The following is a 20,299-nucleotide window of genomic DNA, read 5'->3' as shown; positions in this document are numbered from 1 at the left end:
TGGGACATTGAGATATTTGCTCTAGGACTCAGTGGTCACCTAACAGGCTCAGCATGGGCTCTGTGTTTATCCTAAACCCCCTAATTGGACTGGGGAGATGTGGATAAAAGAACTTTGCCTCAAAAACATGAGGAACTGAGTTCAAATCCCCAGCACCTATGTAAGAAGTCTAACAGTAGCATGAACATTCCTCCAAGGAGACAGCTGAGACAAGAGTCCCCAGAAGCTTGAAGGCTAACTCACCTGGTAGTATGGAATGGGGCACATGACAACGACATTCTACTCCAACAGAAGGGAAGGTGACTGACACCTGAAGTTGTCCTCTGACCTCTACACACAAGCAATGGCATGAAATTCTCAGATTCCGGCATACCAACGTACACAAACACATGTGTACACATGTGTACACATATCATACACACACAATAAAATTAAGACAAATAATTTTTTAACTTAAAGCACTTATTAGCAGTCTCCCTCTGGGGGAAATCGGGTGTGGTAGCACATGCCTATTCATTGTAGCACAGGAGAGGCAGAGGCAGGAGAACCAGAAGTTCAAGGTTATCCCTAGCTGTGTTGCAAGTGTGAAGCCAGTCTGGGCTATATAATAAATGAGACCTTGTCTCAAGAAATATAAATAAATAAAAATAAAAAATAAAGTAAAAGTTCTCCGTAGGGAACCAGTTTGGATAATGGCTTAGGCCTGGTAAAGGCATAGGCTCCTATGTCCTCTCTGTTGGTGGAAAAAGCTGAGAGAGTACAGGAACCCTCATATCTGGCATCTTTAAACACTAAAAACAAACTCTTCAACTTTCACTTTTGTGGTTTTGCCATTGAAGGCTTGCCAGCCCGTCCTTGATGGCCAGAGCGCTCAAGGGACCTCACGTTAGCTATGCCGGGGCAGCATCTGTTGATCCAGTTCATACCGATTTGAAAAGAGTTTCATTAAAAACAAAGAGAAGGATGGAGCTCAAGGCACAGCCAGCCAGCCAGGCACTCACACATGGAAACAACCCCTCTCTGAGGCTCTCCAAAGTGCTACCAAGACCTTTCTGAATGTAAATGACCTATGATTCAGGGTCGTATGACCGCTGAGTAGGGCTGTCACTCTTTTTATACCCTGTGGTCCCAGAAGTCTCTAAGGGAGGGTTGAGGGAAGGAGCAGGGGTGGGAGGGGCAGGGGTGGGAGGGGCAGGGACAAGGGTGGCTTCTCTCACAACTTAAAAGGGGCTCATACCACTTCCTCCCAGACAAGGGCAACTGGAGACAGAGACGCAAGTACAGCCTTCCTGTGTGACTTCAGCCGCCCAGAGAGCATCATGGACCTGGGTGAGTAACCCTCCTCATGCAAGAAGAAGCCAACTTTTGACACAAACCCGGACTCTAGGCAATGAGTGTGGGGTGGGGATAAGGGTTCTGAGGGGACCCTCAGACCCAGGGGAGGAAACAGCTGCAGATGCCAGGAGGGACAAGGGAAGTAAAGTGGCATCTTCCAAAGCAGCAGGGAATGAAGAGTATGACAGGCTGACCTTGTGGACCTGGACAGACTTGTTCTCGGCTGGGAGTGATGGGTGATGGTCTCTGGCACCTCAGGATACCCTGCTCCCTCTGTGAGTCCCTCTTTCTCTCCTGTTAAACTAGGATTTGAATATAGCCCATGGGGTTATATGGAAGAGTAAATTGAAGGGGACAGTGCTGTGTGTCATGTGTCATGCAATACAAATGCAAGCAGAAGTCTCTGTCAGTCTCTCTCTCTCTCTCTGTCTCTGTCTCCCCTGCCCCCAACCCACTAGCTTGGTGCCTCTTGCAAGTTAAAGGACAGTGATGAACATGAAATTGAGTGGCCAGGAGCTGTTCTAAGTAGATAAGCCATAGCCAGACCTTCCAGCACAGCACAACCCCTAAACAAACCCCACCCACCACAGTCCAGCAGACTGTTCCTCTCAGCCTACCCTCTGTTTCTGCTGTAGCAAAGTGCCAGGAAAGTCCCATGAGGCGCTGAGTAGGTAGACCAGCTCCAGACACCCCAGTTACAAATCTTAAATCTCAGCTGCAGAGTCAGACCCCACTGAACCTGAAAGGGCCAGGTTCCTAGAGGGTTCCGCTCATCAGCAAGTAAAGTACCATTGTGGCCTCAAAGCCACAAGGGGTTGACATTAAAAAGTGAAGGTTCCCTGGTGCTGCCCTCATACACCTCCCCACCACACCACAGCCTGCAGCGCCTTTATCTCTGCCTCTCCTGCCAAGCATGCTTTGCACCCTGGGTCTGGATCCAGTAGTGGAATCCAGCTGTGATCACCTGCTGTGAACTCAGGGGAAGCAGAGCTTGATTCTTACACCTCTGCCTCCAGGATGTTTCAGGGTATAGTTAGAAGATGTTGATAAGATGGGTGGGTGGATGGATGGGTGTATGGATGATGGATAGATGGATGGATAATGGATGGATGGTGGATAAATGGATGGTGGATGGATGGATGGATGGATAGATGGATGGATGGATGATGGATAGATGGATGGTAGATGGATGGATGATGGATGGATGGATGATGGATAAATGGATGGATGGATGGATGATGGATAGATGGATGGTGGATGGATGATGGATGATGGATGGGTGGATGGATGATGGATTGAATCAATCACTCCAAGTAGGTTTTAGATTTTGGTTTTTTGTTTTTGTTTTTTTAACGAGACAGGGTTTCTCTGTATTGTTTTGGAGGCTGTCGGTCCAGCCCGGCCTCGAACTCACAAAGATCCGCCTGCCTCTGCCTCCCGAGTGCTGGGATTAAAGGCGTGCGCCACCACCGCCCGGCAGGTTTTGGATTTTGAATATCTGTCTCTTCTATCTTGTCCTGCCACCGGCCTGCTTTCTAAGCTTACTCCCCAGGTATCTGCTTCCACCAGCCATAGTCCCAGAGCGCCCACACCATCCACCAAAGACCTTCTGCACCTTCCCTATATTAACCTCTAAAAAGTGACTCCCAGGATAGAGGAAAGGTTCTGAATTTATAACATTTGCCAATTCCTTTGGTGTAAATTCTCCCATCCCAGTTGATTGATTCAAGGTCTAAATGCTTAACATATGAAGGGGAGGGACACATGCCATCCTGGCCCTGGGACATTATAAAGTGTCTCTCCTGGACTAGGTTTGGGGATGCTAGACTCATGACTTTGACACAGGGGGTGGGGCAACCTCTGGTCCTGGAAGAAGGGATAGTCTTGCTTTTTTACTCAACTCAAAAGCACCCCAACAGCTACCCCTGAACTGCTGGTGTGAGGGGAAACTGCTAAGAACCTTTGCTCAGAACAGACTCTGGGGCAGTTGGAGGGGGGGGCACAAAGAATCTGTTTTTCACTCTCTGTCTGCCTAGCAGAGACAAGAGGTGGGTGAGGAGGCCGGGTTTCTGTTATACAAAATGAAAAACTCCAAGCCAGTGTTGAACCGGCCTCTTTCATGATTTGAATGAGCAGTCCTGAGGTGCCCTCCCCACCTTCGAGAAACGGGACCACAGGTCTCAGCACAACTTCTCAAAAGCAGAGACAAGAAAAAAAGAACCATGAGAGACTCATGTCTCATCCTCTGATCCACAAGCCTGGCTGTGGAGAACAATGCTGCAGCCCAGGGTAGCTTGGACTACCCTTTCAGGGAGTTTTCTTCTAGTCCCCTGTGTCAGTCATTGAGAATTTTATGAATAGTCAGTCTGGTGGGGAGAGTAACATATATGTCAATATGCTACCGGGAGATACAGCACTCCCCGTGGGCATGAGGACCAGATTAAAAAAAAAACAAAAACAAAACCGTGAGCATTGATCAGGGAAGCGTTTACGTTGTGTTTGTGAAGGGTGTAGAAGTTGTCAAGACAAATAAAGAAGACATAAGGGCCAGGATGTGGCAGGAACTTCAGACTCTAGAGCCATCAGAAGTCAGCAAAATAAATGAGGGGCCAGAGAGCCGGCTCAGTCAGGAAACTGGTTGACACACAAGCATGAGGACCTGAGTTTGGAGCCTCAGAACCTGTGTTTAAAAGCTGGTAGCAGCAGTACACCCAAGTAAAGCCAGCCCAGAAGGCAGAGACAGTAGGATCCCTAGGGCTTGCTGGCCAGCCAGTCTTCAGAATTGGCAAACTCCAGGTTCATGAGAGACCCTGTCTCAATAATAATAATAAATGTGGTAGGAAACTGAGGAAGACCCCTGATGCCAACCCCTGGCCTCCATATGGGTATGCATCCACACATGCACCTTGGGCTTGTAGTCAGTCAGCTCTGGTGAAGGTCATGGAGGAGCAAGAAAGAAGAAAAGTGCAGGCCAAGGGGAGAGGGGGAGAATGGGTGTGCCAAAAAGGAAGCCAGGCTGGGACGATCCTTGCAACTCTGCATCAGGGAGTCCATACGTCATCCCACAAGGAATGGGACCCAGAAAAGATTTTTCCCCCTTCCAAACAGATGGGTAGATAGAAGAAATGTGTGTTTTGCAATGAGTAAGGGACAACAAAGCCTTGAAGCAGGTTGCTGCTTCAAGAGGTGTAGCAGCAACAGAAGTGAGCAGCCAGTGACAGTGACAATACAGAGAGCAAGAGTTGCCCTGATCTGTGGAGGACCACCTACACAGGAGGCCCATCAGAAATGTCACATGACTCAGTCTGGAGACCCCAGGCTAGATGTCTCATTCACATTTCTGATCTACTTTTTAGTAGACGCCAGATAGCAGCTTAACATCTCTGGGCCACTGATCTCTAGAATATAGAAGGAATATAGTTAGTGGCTTCCAAGATGTTGTGAGAAGAAATGTACCAAGAGTGGCTAGGAGGGTGGTTCCCACATCTCGAGGGCCAGCTGGGTGACCCTGGGGAAGCCTTGTGCTTCCATGAGAACACCCACATGTGGACAGCCGACCGCAGAGAGAGCTCGATAAGCACCAATGGACTGAGTGAAAGAGGTGGTACCCTCACGACAAGACCCCATCAGTTTTCACATCCCTGCCTCCCATCTGCTCTCTGGATCCCTGCTTCGGCCTTGGGGCAATGTGTGAGGTGTCTCCTGTGGGCAGCTATGCTTTTCTGGGCAGCCTGGGGGGACTGGGGAAATGAGCAGGTGGGAGTTTTAGGATCTGGGGGGCAGAGAAGGTTTCCCAGGCTGGGGGGGAGTGGGGGTTGGAGTGCTAGGGAATTTTTCTTTCATCATACTCACTCTGCAAACCCAATACCTCAGTCAGTGGCTCCTCCACACCAACTTTCCCAACCGCTGCCCAAGAGTGGTTGCTTTATGACTGTTGACAGGCAAGAGCCTTGTGACTCACTACCACTGACCAGGTCCCTCTGCCACCACACATCCGAATACCCCCCCAAGTTCCCCTGGTAAACTGCCTTGAAAACGGCCTGCCCTGGATCTACAGGACCCTGACTCACCAACCCCTCACCCCCCACCCCATGTCTAGCATCCCTGGAAGGAGAAAGCAATTTCATTCACACACACACCTTAGAGCCCCCTCCCCACAGTGGGTGCAAACGGACTAGGACAGGACCCAGAAGAAGGGACAAGCAGAGTAAAACAGAAACAGTTCTTAACCCCCCCCCCGGGGGGGGGGTGTTCTCGCTGTCAGGTCTCACTGACAGTCAGACTGAGCTTTCTCTACAGTAACCGAAAGACGTTGACGTGTTGAAAGAAACCTCGAACGCTGAACACCAAAATGAGTCAGGGGAGGGAGGGCCGTGCATCAGACCATGAGGAGTGTGGTTAAGCACGAACACATGGCCTCAAGCATGGGGAGGGGGGGGCAACGGGTAATTCAGTTAGAAAGGGGGAGTGAGAGAGAGGACCTGTGAGGCCACGTGGCGATGGTCCCATTCCCAGCTGCAAGTGTTCTAGTGCAAGCTGGTGACAAGGGGACAGTGATTGTCTTCTGTCTCCAGAAAAAAGATGAAGCTCTCTCTCCATCTTTACAGCTAGGAAGAGCTCTTGGCGATTTAGGAGGGAGGCACAGTGGGGATAGATTTTATCACAGAGCTATGCTTTAGTGAGACGTGCCTAGGAGCATGAAGGAAGATGTGTAGGTTAGAAAAACATTCATCTGGTAGCCTAATGCCCCTCCTGCCTGTACTAAGAATGGCCAAGCTTAAAATCCCCAACCTAGCTCTCTCAGCCTGGAGCACATGCCGGGCACCCTGGTGTCATGTAGCTCAGGCTCCAGCAGGTGGTGCTATGGCCAAGGACACGTAACCTCTGGGTTTGTGCTGCTTTCCCAGCCTCCAGAGGACCCTCAGCCTCCTGAAGATGCCTGGATCAAAGTCCTACTCTGGTTTGGCTTAGGTGACATGCATGTCACCCATCACGGAGACTGGCTGTCCTGTGGATCTGAGGAACTGGGATTCAGGGTCTGGAGAAGAGTCTCAATGGCAAAGAAGGCCCTTGGGAGGGGCAGGGGGTGGGGAGGATAAGATGTCTAACATAAATTTCTTTGCTAGTTGTCTTCTTGCTTAGGAGGATGTACAGCCCAGGCTGGCCCAATTAAGCAGAATGAGGAGCTGTTTACTCCTGTTCTCACCAAGGGTCTCTGTCTACAGGGCATTAAAAGACAAGTTAAAGGAGAGAAAACAATTCCCCATTTCCTTAGCCCACCTTTCTTGGAACATTCGTGAGACTTCACATGTGGCTGTCCATGCATCTGGACACCAAGAAATGCTCCCCGGCCAGTGGATCCTCCACCCGGGCAGCACTGGGCTTGTGTGCATACGCCCTGACCTCCCACAGCCCTGCCTCCTCTTGGGGGGGCACTCAGGCCCCTGTGTGGAGCCAGCAGACTTGAAGGGTTGTTGGGGCACAGTAGATTCTGCAAGCCAGCAGTAGCCAGGCCAAGGCAGCAGGGTGGGAAGCTGCTCTGCTTCTTTCCCAGACCTGGGAGGGAGGGAGGGAGGTGAAGACAGGGTTGCTGGGCAGCAGGCCAGGTGTTCAAACACACAATCTGGTCCTGATGTTCTCTTTCAGCAAATGCGGTGCCTGGAGCCTGGGATGAAAGTTCCCAATGGTGCCCCCCCCCCGCCCCAATCCCCCCCCCCGCCCCCCTTCCCTTACTCAGTTGTCTCCACCAGGCAGTAATATCACCTCCTTTGTCTCCTACAGGGAAACCTATGAAAAACGTGCTGGTGGTGGCTCTACTCGTCATCTTCCAGGTGAGGTTTCCTCTCTTCCCTCCTCCACGTCCCCTGTCCCCTCCCCAGCCAGGAGTGCTGCTGTGTGAACAGTTTGCTAGAAGGGAAGGAATGGCCCAGACACAAGCCCACCTGCCACTCATTCAGCTGATGGCCACCTCCCTCCTGGGGGGGGCAGGGCAGACATTCTCTGGACTTCCTTTGTCCCATTTAAATTAAAGCTCAGGGGAGAAGTGGCCTGCCCACACCTTCATATCCTCACCCCCCACCTCCCGGACCTAGGAGACAGAAACACAGTTCCTGAGTTCTTAGAGGGGCCTGTTTTGCACGTGGGCACTTGTCTGTCTGTGAGCTGGGGAAAGGACCCTTGGTCTGGCGATCTGGTTACTGTCCAATCACCCAGAGTTGTCTCCACTTGCCTCTCAGTCCATGTGGTCTCTCATAAAATCAAGAGTCCTCTGGCCTGCCTGTGGGGAGAGGGGAGGGACAAAGAGTGGAGCCTGGGACCCCATAGAGAGGGTGGTGAATGGACACATATAGGGGTCTGAATTCTGCAGAGCAAAGAGCCCGCTTCACAAAGCTCCATTCTCTGTCCCAGCCAGGAGGCGGAAAGCGTGCTCCAGAGTCGGAGAAGCTGTGACTCCTAGAGTCAAGTTTCCTCCGTTGGGGTGGGAACTCTCTGGAGGTGGGGGGATGGCCAAGGCCAGCCTGGAGAAACAAGGCTTCAGAATTTGACTCTCCCCAGGTCCAGAGGCCAGAGGGGCAGCTTTCCAGGAGCTCAGGCCAGAGGCAGGCCCCACGCTGGGCACTGTTCCCCAAACCCCATCTCAGCGGCCCCCTGGAGCTTGGGCTGTAGCCCTTAGCCTGGCCCCTTCCCCATCACCACCCCCTCCCCTCCTGTACTGCTGGCTGGAAGGCCAGAGAAGGGTGAAGACATCTGTGGCTGGTTTTTGTCTTTCACTTGGGGGAAGGGGGGTTCAGACAGGGCCGGATGTGGTGGGGCTGTGGGCTGCAAAAGCGGCAAGCCTGGGGGGGAAGGGGGAGCAGGAGCAAGGGATGAGGGAGACAGCAAGGCTGGGGGCGCGGAGCAGCACACTTCATAGAAGCTGGGAGTTCTAGCCTCCCTTAAATCCAGGGGCCTCACACCCAGGGGTCAAGCACAGCTAATCTTTCCCAGGACACCCAGGCCTCGGTCACACCTGGACCAGGGGAAGGTTGCTGCAGATCTTTCTTCTCAAGGTAGCAATGCCCAAAGAGAAGGTTCCCGAACACCACTTTGTCCTCCCCCTGTTGCTAGTCCCACAATAATGGTGCGATCTGTGGATTGCCACTGCGTGGCTCAAAGTCCCCTACCCAGTGGAGGAACCATGACCATTCCAAAGCAGGCCTTCTACACTCCCACGTTATCTACACTGATCCATCTAACACACACACACACACACACACACACAGGCAGCAGGCACCCCCTCCATTGATAAAATCACAGCAGCTGCTGAACCTTCCCCCACACTCAGTCTGCTGCCCTGCAAAGGGGCTAAAAAAAGCCTAGAACAGCTGAGCCCTGCTGATTGGGATCTGCCGGAAGAGAGGCAAAGAGGTGTGGGGAGAGGGTGGAAATAGAGAGGGAGAGTGGGAGATAAGAGCAGCTTCCTTCCAGGGCCACGAGCACCCCTAGGAAGTCAGTCACCTTGCAGGAGCTCTGTCCCATAGGCCCTGCCGTCCAGGGATACATTTGGGTACACTATACCTGAGTGTAGCTGGTACCATGGAACCATGAAAATCTCCGTGTCTTGTGCCGGTGGTCCATGGTCACAGTAGTGGTTCCTCAACTGAAATTCTTCTCTTCCTGCTTCAGACCTTCCTCAACCTTGACCCTGACATAGGTTTTTCCCTCAAAAGCTGAGGCATTTTGTAGCACCTACCCCTCAAAGAAAACTTCACCAGAGGCTCCAGAAGACTCACATTCCCAACATCACAGCATCGCTGGAGAGTAAGATAAACCCTCAGTAGACAAAGGGAACCAGGATAGGAGTCTCATACCTCACAACAAGGGAGCACAGGAGCCAGGACTTGTCTCCTACTCCTGGACAAGGAAAAGATGTGTATTTTCCAACTCAGGGCTCAGCAGACCCAGAGCCCTAGACTCTCTCCAGTTCACCATCAATGAGCATGAAACTGGGTGTCCCGAGACTTGAGAAAAAACCAGACCTTTGCTACTGCTGAGTAGAAATGTAGACTTTGGGTGCCACCTCAGTCTGCCCAGTCAGGATGTGCGTCTTAACAGGTTATTCACATGCTCGCTAAACACTTTATTTACACTATTTTATACATACGGCGTTTCGCCTGTGTGCATGTAAGTGCACCACATGCATGCCTGCTGCCTGGGGAGGTCAGAAGTGGGCATCGGATCCCGTGGAACTGGAGTTACAGATAGCTGTGAGCCACCACGTGGGTGCTGGGAACCAAACCAGGCTTCTCGACGATCTTACCGCGTGCTCTTAACCACTGAGCCAATTCTCCAGCCCCATATGCTGGACGCTTGAGATACACTGATTTCAAATCACAGACTTACTCAGGGCTTGGGGGGTAAACACAGATTCCTGGGCCCTGCCTTCTGAGATGCTGGCTCAATGGGGCTAAGGTCGGAGAATTGGCAAGAAGCAGCAAATCCGTGATGGAACCGCCGTTCTGTAGGCTGAATCCCCAGCCAGATTCGGACCGCTAGCTAAACAGGTGTTTGTTTCTTCCCCCATCAGGTGTGCTTCTGCCAAGATGAGGTCACGGATGACTACATTGGTGAGAACACCACAGTGGACTATACCCTGTTTGAGTCAGTGTGCTTCAAGAAAGATGTGCGGAACTTTAAGGCCTGGTTCCTCCCTCTCATGTATTCGGTCATTTGCTTTGTGGGCCTGATGGGCAACGGGCTGGTGGTGTTGACATACATCTATTTCAAGAGGCTCAAAACCATGACAGACACCTACCTGCTCAACCTGGCCGTGGCCGATATCCTCTTCCTCCTGATCCTCCCCTTCTGGGCTTATAGTGCCGCCAAGTCCTGGATCTTTGGTGCCTACCTGTGTAAGTGCATCTTCGGCATCTATAAAGTGAGCTTCTTCAGCGGCATGCTGCTTCTCCTGTGCATCAGCATTGACCGCTACGTGGCCATCGTCCAGGCCGTGTCAGCCCACCGCCACCGGGCCCGGGTGCTTCTCATCAGCAAGCTGTCCTGTGTTTGTATCTGGATGCTGGCCCTATTGCTTTCCACCCCAGAACTGCTCTACAGTGGCCTCCAGAAGAGCCCCACTGAGGACACGTGGAGATGCTCACTCATCACTGACCATGTGGAGGCTGTGATCACCATCCAAGTGGCCCAGATGGTTATTGGATTCCTAGTGCCTCTGCTGGCCATGAGTTTCTGCTACCTTGTCATCATCCGCACCCTGCTCCAGGCACGAAACTTTGAGCGGAACAAGGCCATCAAGGTGATCATTGCTGTAGTGGTGGTCTTCATAGTCTTCCAGCTGCCCTACAATGGAGTGGTCCTGGCTCAGACAGTGGCCAATTTCAACATCACCAACAGCAGCTGTGAACTCAGCAAGCAGCTCAACATTGCCTATGACGTCACCTACAGCCTGGCCTGCGTCCGCTGCTGCGTCAACCCTTTCTTGTATGCCTTCATCGGTGTCAAGTTCCGCAGTGACCTCTTCAAGCTCTTCAAGGACTTGGGCTGCCTCAGCCAGGAACAGCTCCGGCAGTGGTCTTCCTGCAGGCATGTGAGGCATGCTTCTATGAGCACCGAGGCCGAGACTACCACCACCTTCTCCCCATAGGGGGCTCCCCTGCCTGGACGACAAGGAACTGTCCCAGGGGCCCTAAGGTGGGACTGGGAGCCTATGCGAGGACTCAGGACCCACCCGAGAGCTGCTGAGGGAAGAGCAGTTCTGGCCAATCAGGTTGACCTCAGGGCCTAAGAAACCGCTTAACCCAACCCGTGCTACCTCAACTGAGGCTGGAAGAGACATGGCTGATGGTTAATACCCAAACCAGGACAGCTGTCCCCAAACTGACTGAGAGGCCACCATACCTTCTGGAGTCAAAGGTGTGGGGCTGGCAAACGCCCTGGTGGAAGAAGACTGTTGAGACCTCTGCATGAGCCTCCCAGCCTAACGAGGTGTCCCACAGACTGAAGGACAGAGGCCACATATTCCAGAAACCCAGTTTAGTCTCCAAAACCAAGATGATGGAATCATCTTGTGGAGGAAAGGGAGCCAGGGACTGTCTGATTAACTCTGACTTAACTCCCTTCTTCCATACTCCTCTGCTGTCATCAAGCCAACGAGAAATGGCGGTCTCCATGCTCCCTCAGAACACCGCTGCCCCTCCCTCCTGCCCCTCCTCAGTTCTCCCCAGGGAAGGGGTGATGGCTCCTGCAGGCCAGGCCATGTCATCAGGCTGATCGAAGTCCCAGCTGGGCTCTGGATGAGACTCTGGACGACAGTGGTCAGGTCCCTCCTCTAGGATGGGAGGAAAGGCAGAGAGAAAGGTCAGGGGAATGAAGGAAGGTGACCCTGCCGGCTGACGAAGGCCAGCAGGCTGCTTCTTTGTTCTCTGTCAGCACCGGAAACCTTTCCTCATGTTCTGCTTTCGATTTATAAGAACACACATTTTACTCTGACACAAATAAAAAAATTTCCCTTGAGGAAACAACAATGTAGAAGAAGGGGGAAAGTTCTTCGGTAAATGGCAAGTGAGTGAGCTCTTTGATAACCCCACACACACTCCACCTGACGGCCCTGGCTCCCCGCACCCCCTCCTCCCCAACCTTCCTTTCTCAACCCTCAGAAACATGAGGTCACTGAGTGCTTCCAGAAACACAAGCCCTGGGAGCTGCAAGAGGCGGGGAAAAGAGTGAGGACAGGATGTCCATCTTGTGGGCTCAGGCCTGGGCTGCAGGCAGCAGAGCCCATGGGAGACCGCTCTGGGCAGAGAATGGAAAAACCAGGTTGTCCCAGGAACCTCTGGGCCTGGGAACTCAGTGGACCCCGGCAACATTTGCATCCTGGTGTGTTTGCTGTACCACGACAACCTGGAACAGCCCTGACCCTTATCAGGCACCTTCAGACTTTCGCACACCCCTCTGAGACCTCATGTTTGGTGGGAAGCTCAGAGGCCAAGGCATTCTAGACTAGGGGAGCTTCGATGAGGCAGGTGGCAACGGCTGGATGGGGGACGCCTGGCTGGGTGCGGGAGAGCCAGAACCACACAGCACATTCTTTCTGTCCTCTGGTAAAGTGGCCCTCTCTAGTGCATGTCTTAGTCCATTCCTGTTGCCTGAAACAAAATACCACAGTCTGGGTAACTCATAAACAACAGAAATCTATTTCTCACAGTTCTGGAAGTGAGACAGTGAGTATAAAGCCCACGCTTGTTCTCTCAAGTCCTTTTTATAAGGCATTAGCCCCGTTTATCAGGGTGGAACCCTCATGACCAGCCAGTTATCTCCCAAGGGCTCCAGTACCATCACTATATATATATGGCTCTAGTTCCAATATGGGGCTATGGGAGGGACACCTACATTCAAAAGATAGCAGTGTAGGTGTCCTTTGTGGAAAGCAGAGGGGGAGGACCAGAATCTGTCCACCCTCACCCCACCCCCACAGACCAGGCATCCTTGCCATTGCTCCCCAGTGTCCAAGCGTAACCCTAACTTCTCCAAGCCACAGAGATTAGCCCAACCTATGATTCCCGGGGAAGCATTTGAAGACTCATCGCCCTAGCCGCTCCGAGCCTGGAGTCAGGCTGCGAATGGGACATGAGAGAGAGATGAGAAGTCACACAAAAACATAGCTCCAGTTTCCCCAAGCATAAAGAAAATGGAGCCTGCCTCGTAACGATGCCCATTCTCTAACCACAAACACACTCATTACCCTCCTCCACAGGATGCGTGGGGCTAGAAGGATTTTAACACAATTTGTCAGGCAGCCTCCAGGCCTGGAATCAGCACCCCGGGGGTAAGGAGCCTGGCTGGCACAAGTGCAGTCAGCGGGGCGTGCGGCGGCTTTTGGGGTGATGGGATCGAATATTAGAAGGTACAGCTGTGACTGCGTGACCGCAGCATGTGGCAAGAGGACGATGCCATGACCGTGTACGTCCCCGAGGGGAACCTGCCAGTGCATGTGGGTGTGTGTGTCCTAATGAGGTTACAGATGGGAAAACAACCCTCAATCCCTACAGGGGAGGAATGTAACAGAGTGGTCACGGAAAAGGAAGCCGGCCCAACCACACAAACACGCCACCCTGGCTTCAGATACATTTTTCTAGTATAACTGGACGTCTCCAAATATTTACAGAAACAACATAACCTCCAGCAACGTTAATTCCCCAAACTGCTGTGTCTCGGGAGTTCTAACCTCAGCCCTAAGATGGCTTGACCACAGAGGCCTGGCCTGATGCACTCTTGTGCCTATGTTGAGCTGAAGGGAAATCTCTAGAATAGAGGAAAGAACCCCCAGGAAGCCCACCCTGGTCTTCTTTCTCATCCTCCCTTCTCATCTGCTTTGCACAACAACACCCTCTCCCTAAGTTTGTGCCTCCTCACCAACTTCTACCATTGCCCAGAGTCTCACCAATATTCTACAATTACCCATAGTCCTTCACTTCTTCAACAGTCTCTCTCTCCCCCCCCTCTCTCTCTCACACACACACACACACACACACACACACACACACACACACACACAGAGCGGCCCCTATCCACATCCACCCTAACTGACAACATAGGCCAAATCTAAGACATTCCCAGGCCACAAAGCTGCCCTTTCAGCTAGAAGTACCACACCTCCCTGCTCACTGGCTCAACAAGCTGCTGGGGACCTCAGGACGCAGGACTGACCCCTGTCACTCTCTAGAAGGAGAAAGGAGCTGACTCACCAGAGAGACAGCAATGAGGGGAGGTGGCTTAGACTGTCTGTGGAGCCTGAGGGTCTGGCAGGGTTGCCAAAGGGGCTGCGGCACAGAGGCCCTGGAGCCCAGCCGGCCCTCAATCTCAGCCCTGCTGCTCCCCAGCTGTGTGACCTTCAGCTGTTGCTCAACTACTCTGAGTCTCAGATTTCTCAATTGCAAAACAGGGAAGACTTGGATAAACACATAGCGCAGAGCCCAGAATGTCGAGTGAGGTAGTAGGGAGCTCCCACTCCACAGCCAGATGGCCTGGTTCAGATCCCAACTCCCTTACAATGCCTCAGTTTCCAAATCTGCATAATGGACTTATTAGTAGTGCCCACCTCCCAGGTTTGAGGTCAGGAGGAAATTCATCTACAAAAGTAAAACACTTAGAAACAACCAGGTGGCTGAGCGGTTGTGGCACACACCTTTAATCCCGGCACTTGGGAGGCAGAAACAGATGTCTGTGAGCTCAAGGCCAGCCTGGTCTACAGAGTGAGTTCCTGGACAGCCAGGGCTACACAGAGAAACCCTGTCTTGAAAGACAAAAGAAAAAGGAAAGAAGGAAAACAAACAAAGTACAACTTTAAAACATTACAGGGCTGGAGAGACAGCTCACTGGTTAAGCTATTCTTCCAGAGGATCCCAGTTCAGTTCCCAGCATGCACATGGCAGCTATCAACTAACGGTCTGCAATTCCAGTCCCATATGATCTGATGCCCTCAGCTGGTACTGCAGGCATGCGGTGCATAGACATACATGGAAGCAAGACACTCACTCATACACAAGGAAAATAAATAAATAAACCTTTTGTTGTTTTGTTTTGTTTTCAGACAGGGTTTCTCTGTGTAGCCCTGGCTGCAGACCAGGCTGGCTTCGAACTCAGAAATTTGCCTGCCTCTGCCTCCTGAGTGCTGGGATGAAAGGCAGGGGCCACCACCACCAAGCATAAATGAATCTTTTTAAAAATAAAATAAAATGTTTCTTTTGGAGGGGGGGGAGGTGGCTCAGTGGGCAACTGTTTGCTGTGCAAGTATGAGACCCTGCACCCAGATTGACAACTCTCATGCAAAGGCCAGGCTTGATGCTGAGGAAGGTGAAGAAAGGCAGATCCCACCCGGAGTCTCAGACCAGCCAGGACTGAGCGAAAGTAGAAGAGACCCCATCTCCATAAACAAATACTAAATAGACGGATAAACAGGTAAATGGTTGCCGGGCGTTGGTGGCACACGCCTTTAATCCCAGCACTCGGGAGGCAGAGGCAGGCGGATCTCTGGGAGTTCGAGACCAGCCTGGACTACCAAGCGAGTTTCAGGACAGCCTCCAAAGCCACAGAGAAACCCTGTCTCGAAAAACCAAAAAAAAAAAAAAAAAAAAAAAAAAAAAAGGTAAATGGTGGAGAGCAATAGAGAGGGACATCCTAATGAGCAGACAGTTGTTGCTAACTTCAAGGCCACCACGTTCAGTTCCTCAGCCCTGTTTCCATTCACATCCAATTCACAACCAACTGGAGGACACCTTTCAGATGAGGGAGGCTGGCCTTCCTGCCAGGTGACCAGGCAAGGCAGCTGAGATGCAAGGAGAAGGAAATATGTCATCTGAGGTCCCCGGGACTCTTTGATCTCAGAGCATCTGCTTGAATCCCAGCCCCGTCACCCGTCACCCGAGAGGTCCATCCTCAATCCAGGCTGTCAGCATCCATCCTCAATAAGAACCTCTCAGCTGGGCGGAGGGGGCACACACCTTTGATCCCAGCCTCGGGAGGCAGAGGCAGGGGATCTCTGTGAGTTTGAGGGCAGCCTGGTCTGCAGAGTGAGTTCTAGGACAGCCAGGGCTGCACAGGGAAACCCTGTCTTAAAAAACCAAAAAGAAAGAAGAGAGAGAGAGAAAAAAAAAAAGAATCTCTCTTGCCCCTTAAGTAGTTCCTCTCATTGATGTGACCTATTTGAGAAGAAAATAAGTCATCTCGTTTGGGAATGCACTCAACTTGCACTTTTTAGTCAAGGATAGAGTTTATGGGGAAGAAACAAGTCTGTGATGTCAGTAAGGGAAGAAAGGATAGGGGTCGTGGAAGGGAATAGACAGGGATAGATGTGTCTAGGGGCTATTTATTGGAGACCATACTTGGAGAGGATGTTCAGTGGGCAGATGAATTCTCATGTGAGTGTGTGTGCACACATACACTCTCTCCCTTACACACACAGCCTCCCTTACACACTCTCTCCCTTACATACATCCTGCCTTACACACATACTGCTTTACACACTCTCCCTTATACACCCTCCCTTACACACACAGCCTCCCTTACACACACAGCCTCCCTTACACACACACCCTCCCTTACACATACACCCTCCCTTACACACACAGCCTCCCTTACACACACACCCTCCCTTACACACACACAGCCTCCCTTACACACACACCCTCCCTTACACATACACCCTCCCTTACACACACACCCTCCCTTACACACACAGCCTCCCTTACACACTCTCTCCCTTACATACATCCTGCCTTACACACATACTGCTTTACACACTCTCCCTTATACACACTCTCCCTTACACACACTCTCCCTTACACGCACAGCCTCCCTTATACACACACTCCCTTACACAAACTCCTTTACAAGTCTCACTTGCACATACATCCTTACACACATACTCTCCCTTACACATACTCTCTCCCTACACACACTCTCCCTTATACACACCTCCCTTACACACACACCTCCCTTATACATACACCACACACTCCCTTACACACACACCACACACTCCCTTCTACACACTCTCACACACACACCATACACTTCCCTTACACATACACACACAGCCCCCTTACACACACTCCCTTACACATACACACTCCCTTATACAGTACTCTCCCTTACACACACACACACACACACACACTTCCTCCCTTAAGCCTCTCTGTCTCACAGAAGGAGAGTGAGCCCATGGATGTTTGTTTCAGGGAAAAGGTAAAAAATGGACAAGTTTCCCTAGAAAAATCTAAGGGTGATGGTCCTGGTGACTCTCTCCCCCCAAAAAACGACTTATCTGGCTTCAGAAGAACAAACGCTGCCAACCCCACCACGCAGGAACAGATGTCTGAAACCTGGCTTGCTCACCCAGCAGCCATCCCAGTCAGGGACACAGCCTGGGGCACTCACAGCAAAAGCAGCTCCAGCCAGACTAACTCGTGCCAACTGGCCCTGCGACCTCAGACGTGGGAGGATGTACATGGCCCACAGGGCCCTCCCTCTGGTTTGTGTGTGACCTGGCCGCACTCCCCTGCTGATGTCACGCTCACCCCTCCTGTGTGCATTTCGAAAATGGCCGTTACCCTATTTGTCTCCCATCCACTAGCCCCATGGAGTTCACCAGCCAGGCTTGCTGTGTCTTTGCAACACCCACACATAGTCTGCCTCACCCCCAGGTTCTCATCTCTCAGCATGACCTACGGGTAGTAGATCCTGGGGTCGGACTCCCAAGTCCTCAGTCAAGAGGGCAGGTGAGGAGACGTTTCACTCAATGTCACGACTTGCTCAGGACAGAATGCTTTGTGTTTGTCCTACATAAATATCTGACGTTTAACAGGTGCTGCAGGTGGGTTGCCCCCAAACCCTTTCCCTAAGTTACAAAGCAGCTGGGAACTCAGGTGCTTTAGTCTGGGAAGGTTTACGCAACTGCAGTCCAGCGACAGGAGCAGAGGTGTCTTCCTCTGGCCCCGAGGGTGTTCTCTGCAGCCCGGCTAGCTCCAGGCCTGTCCTTAAGTCTGGTGAAGAGTCACCCAATCAGGAACCACCTTTGCCTCCTGCACAACAGCTCCCATAGCTGACTGGGGGACATGCCATCTGGTTAGAGCTGCGACCTCCACTTACCACCCTCTGCTCCTCACACCCGGCTCCACAGAGCCTCTGTGGCTCGGGTGCTGTTGGCAACTCTGGACTAGAGGGTCGGGGTCGGGGATGAAGACAATGAGAGTTCCTGCCTGCTCTGCCCCAGCCTCTCAGTCCCTCCATTACCCCCAGCAGAGCCAACCCTGAGCAACCTGTGGACTGGAAAACCTTCAGGGCTTTTTGTTGAACGTGTCAGGCAGAGGATAGGGGTGGGGAGAGAGGCAGCCTGGAAGGGATGACAGGAATCAAAGGGGCTGGAGAGGAAAGGGAGGCTCTGAGGAAAGGAGGTGGGCTGACATTCGCTGAATGTCCTTTCTAGGTATCCACCTCGCACTGAATTATTATGGCAAATGAGGATACCAAGGGCTAGGCAGGGCTGGTGCAACTGGCTCGTGGTAATACATACAGCCAGCAGGTGTGCTCCGAGCACACCACCTACTTTGTTCAGACTATGTACTCAAACCTTACCTTATTGAGTTCTCTTAGCAGTCCTACCGAAGGCCCATTTTACAGACAGGAAAGTAAAGCTCAGTGAACGGAAGTGACAGAGAGCAATAAAACTACTAAAGGATTTCAGCCAGTTCTAGCTGGCCTCCAAAGGCCGTGTGTGCCTCCTTGCTGCAGCGCTTAACCACACAGCTGCTTATTCTCATCAAATCCTTCTGGAGCTGGGTGCTAGGCGTTGTATTAGGTGCACACACACAGTGTCTCTCGAGGTCTGTGGGATGCAGAGCTCTGTCTGGGAGGAGACACGGTCAAACAGGGAGGACTGCCACACTCTTAGAAGAGCAGAGCAACTCTGCTGCTGCAGGCTGGTCACTCCTTCTCAGCCTGGGCCCTGCTTCTCACGCAGGCCTCCTGGCTCTGCTGCGGAGTCCTTCCGCAAGTCACCTCTTTGCTCCAGCTCTTCTGGAACACAAGAAGGTTGCTAGACCATATATTTTCCACCCACCCTCGCCAGTTCTGATGTGCGAGGGGCATGCTGACTGGGTGGGGCCTGCGAGCCGGCCGGGGCGCATCTCTGGGCATGTTGATGCCTGGAAGGGGTGAAGGTGAATGGGTGAGGGGCTGAGGAAGCTGTGGTTTCTGGTGGGGCCACCAAAAGTGGCAGCAGGTGGAGGGAAGTATCTGTCACCCTTCCAACAAAGGCAGTCAAACAAAAGCCTCCTGGGGCATTATGGGAACAGTGGTAAAGGCGCCAAAAATAAAACACACCTTTCCTTTGATGAGCACTGGTAGCTGCCTGGGGGCTGTGAGAAAAGCGCTTTGATTTCATACCTCAGTTCACACGGATGCACCACGAATGCACGCGCACACACACACATGCACACGCACCACGAATGCACACGCGTGCACACGCACGCGCGCGCGCACACATACAGACCAGCCTCACAAATAACACATGTAAGTAGCTACTCAACAATCATACAAGAGACACTGCTGCACAAACCACACATATCAGTCACACATATATCACACAGGCACACACAGAAACACACAAGGACTTTGGCTGATTAAGGGGCCAGCTTCTCGCAGTGTGACACACACCAAGAGCCATGTGTGTCACATGACATGGCTTGTCCTCTCCATTTTGAAATGTTCAGGTTTTCGTTTTTTGGGAGGGGTTTTGCTTGTTTGTTTAGTTTGTTGGTTGGCTGATTGTTTTTTGTTTTGTTGGTAACTCAATCTGTAGACCAGGCTGGCCTAAAACTCACAGAGATCCACCTGCCTCTGCCTCCCGAGTGCTGGAATTAAAGGTGTGCACTACCACCACCCAACTAAAATGTTCAGTATTTTTTTAAACATTTTTTTTTAGATTTATTTATATGGTATACAGTGTCTGTCTGTATGCTCAATAACCAGAAGAGGGCGCCAGATCTCATTACAGATGGTTGTGAGCCACCATGTGGTTACTGGGAATTGAACTCAGGTCCTCTGGAAGAACAGCCAGTGCTCTTAACCTCTGAGCCACCTCTCCAGGCCCGTAATGTTCAGTATTTTTAAATAATGTTTTAGATTTTTATTTTATTTCATGCATATTGGTGTTTTGTCTACATATATGTCTGTATACCCTGATGTTCATGAAGGCCAGAAGATTCAATCCCCTGGCACTGGAATTACAATTATGAGCTGCCATGTGGGTGCTGGGAATTGAACCAGTACTCTTAACCACTGAGCCATCACTGCAGCCCCAAAGTTTTCAATGTTTTTTTGTTGTTGATGTTGTTTTGTTTTTCTTTGTTTTTGTTTTTGAGACAGGGTTTTTATGTAGCTTTGGAGGCTGTCCTGGGACTCACTCTGC

General features: G+C 51.6%; 1 protein-coding gene across 1 annotated transcript; it reads left to right on the top strand.

The window, feature by feature from the left end:
• Positions 1-1,227: 1,227 nt before the first annotated feature.
• Positions 1,228-11,862, top strand: Ccr7 (C-C motif chemokine receptor 7). The gene is made up of 3 exons (XM_005075968.4): positions 1,228-1,329; positions 7,117-7,166; positions 9,902-11,862. The coding sequence occupies exons 1-3, from the start codon at positions 1,320-1,322 to the stop codon at positions 10,976-10,978; spliced, it is 1,137 nt and encodes a 378-aa protein (XP_005076025.1). The 5' UTR covers positions 1,228-1,319; the 3' UTR covers positions 10,979-11,862.
• Positions 11,863-20,299: the final 8,437 nt, after the last annotated feature.

This window comes from Mesocricetus auratus, unplaced genomic scaffold (genome assembly GCF_017639785.1).
Source record: "Mesocricetus auratus isolate SY011 unplaced genomic scaffold, BCM_Maur_2.0 Super-Scaffold_100007, whole genome shotgun sequence".
NCBI lineage: Eukaryota > Metazoa > Chordata > Mammalia > Rodentia > Cricetidae > Mesocricetus > Mesocricetus auratus.
The sequence above is the reverse complement of the archived record's forward strand: the minus strand, read 5'-3'. Positions and strand labels throughout refer to the sequence as shown.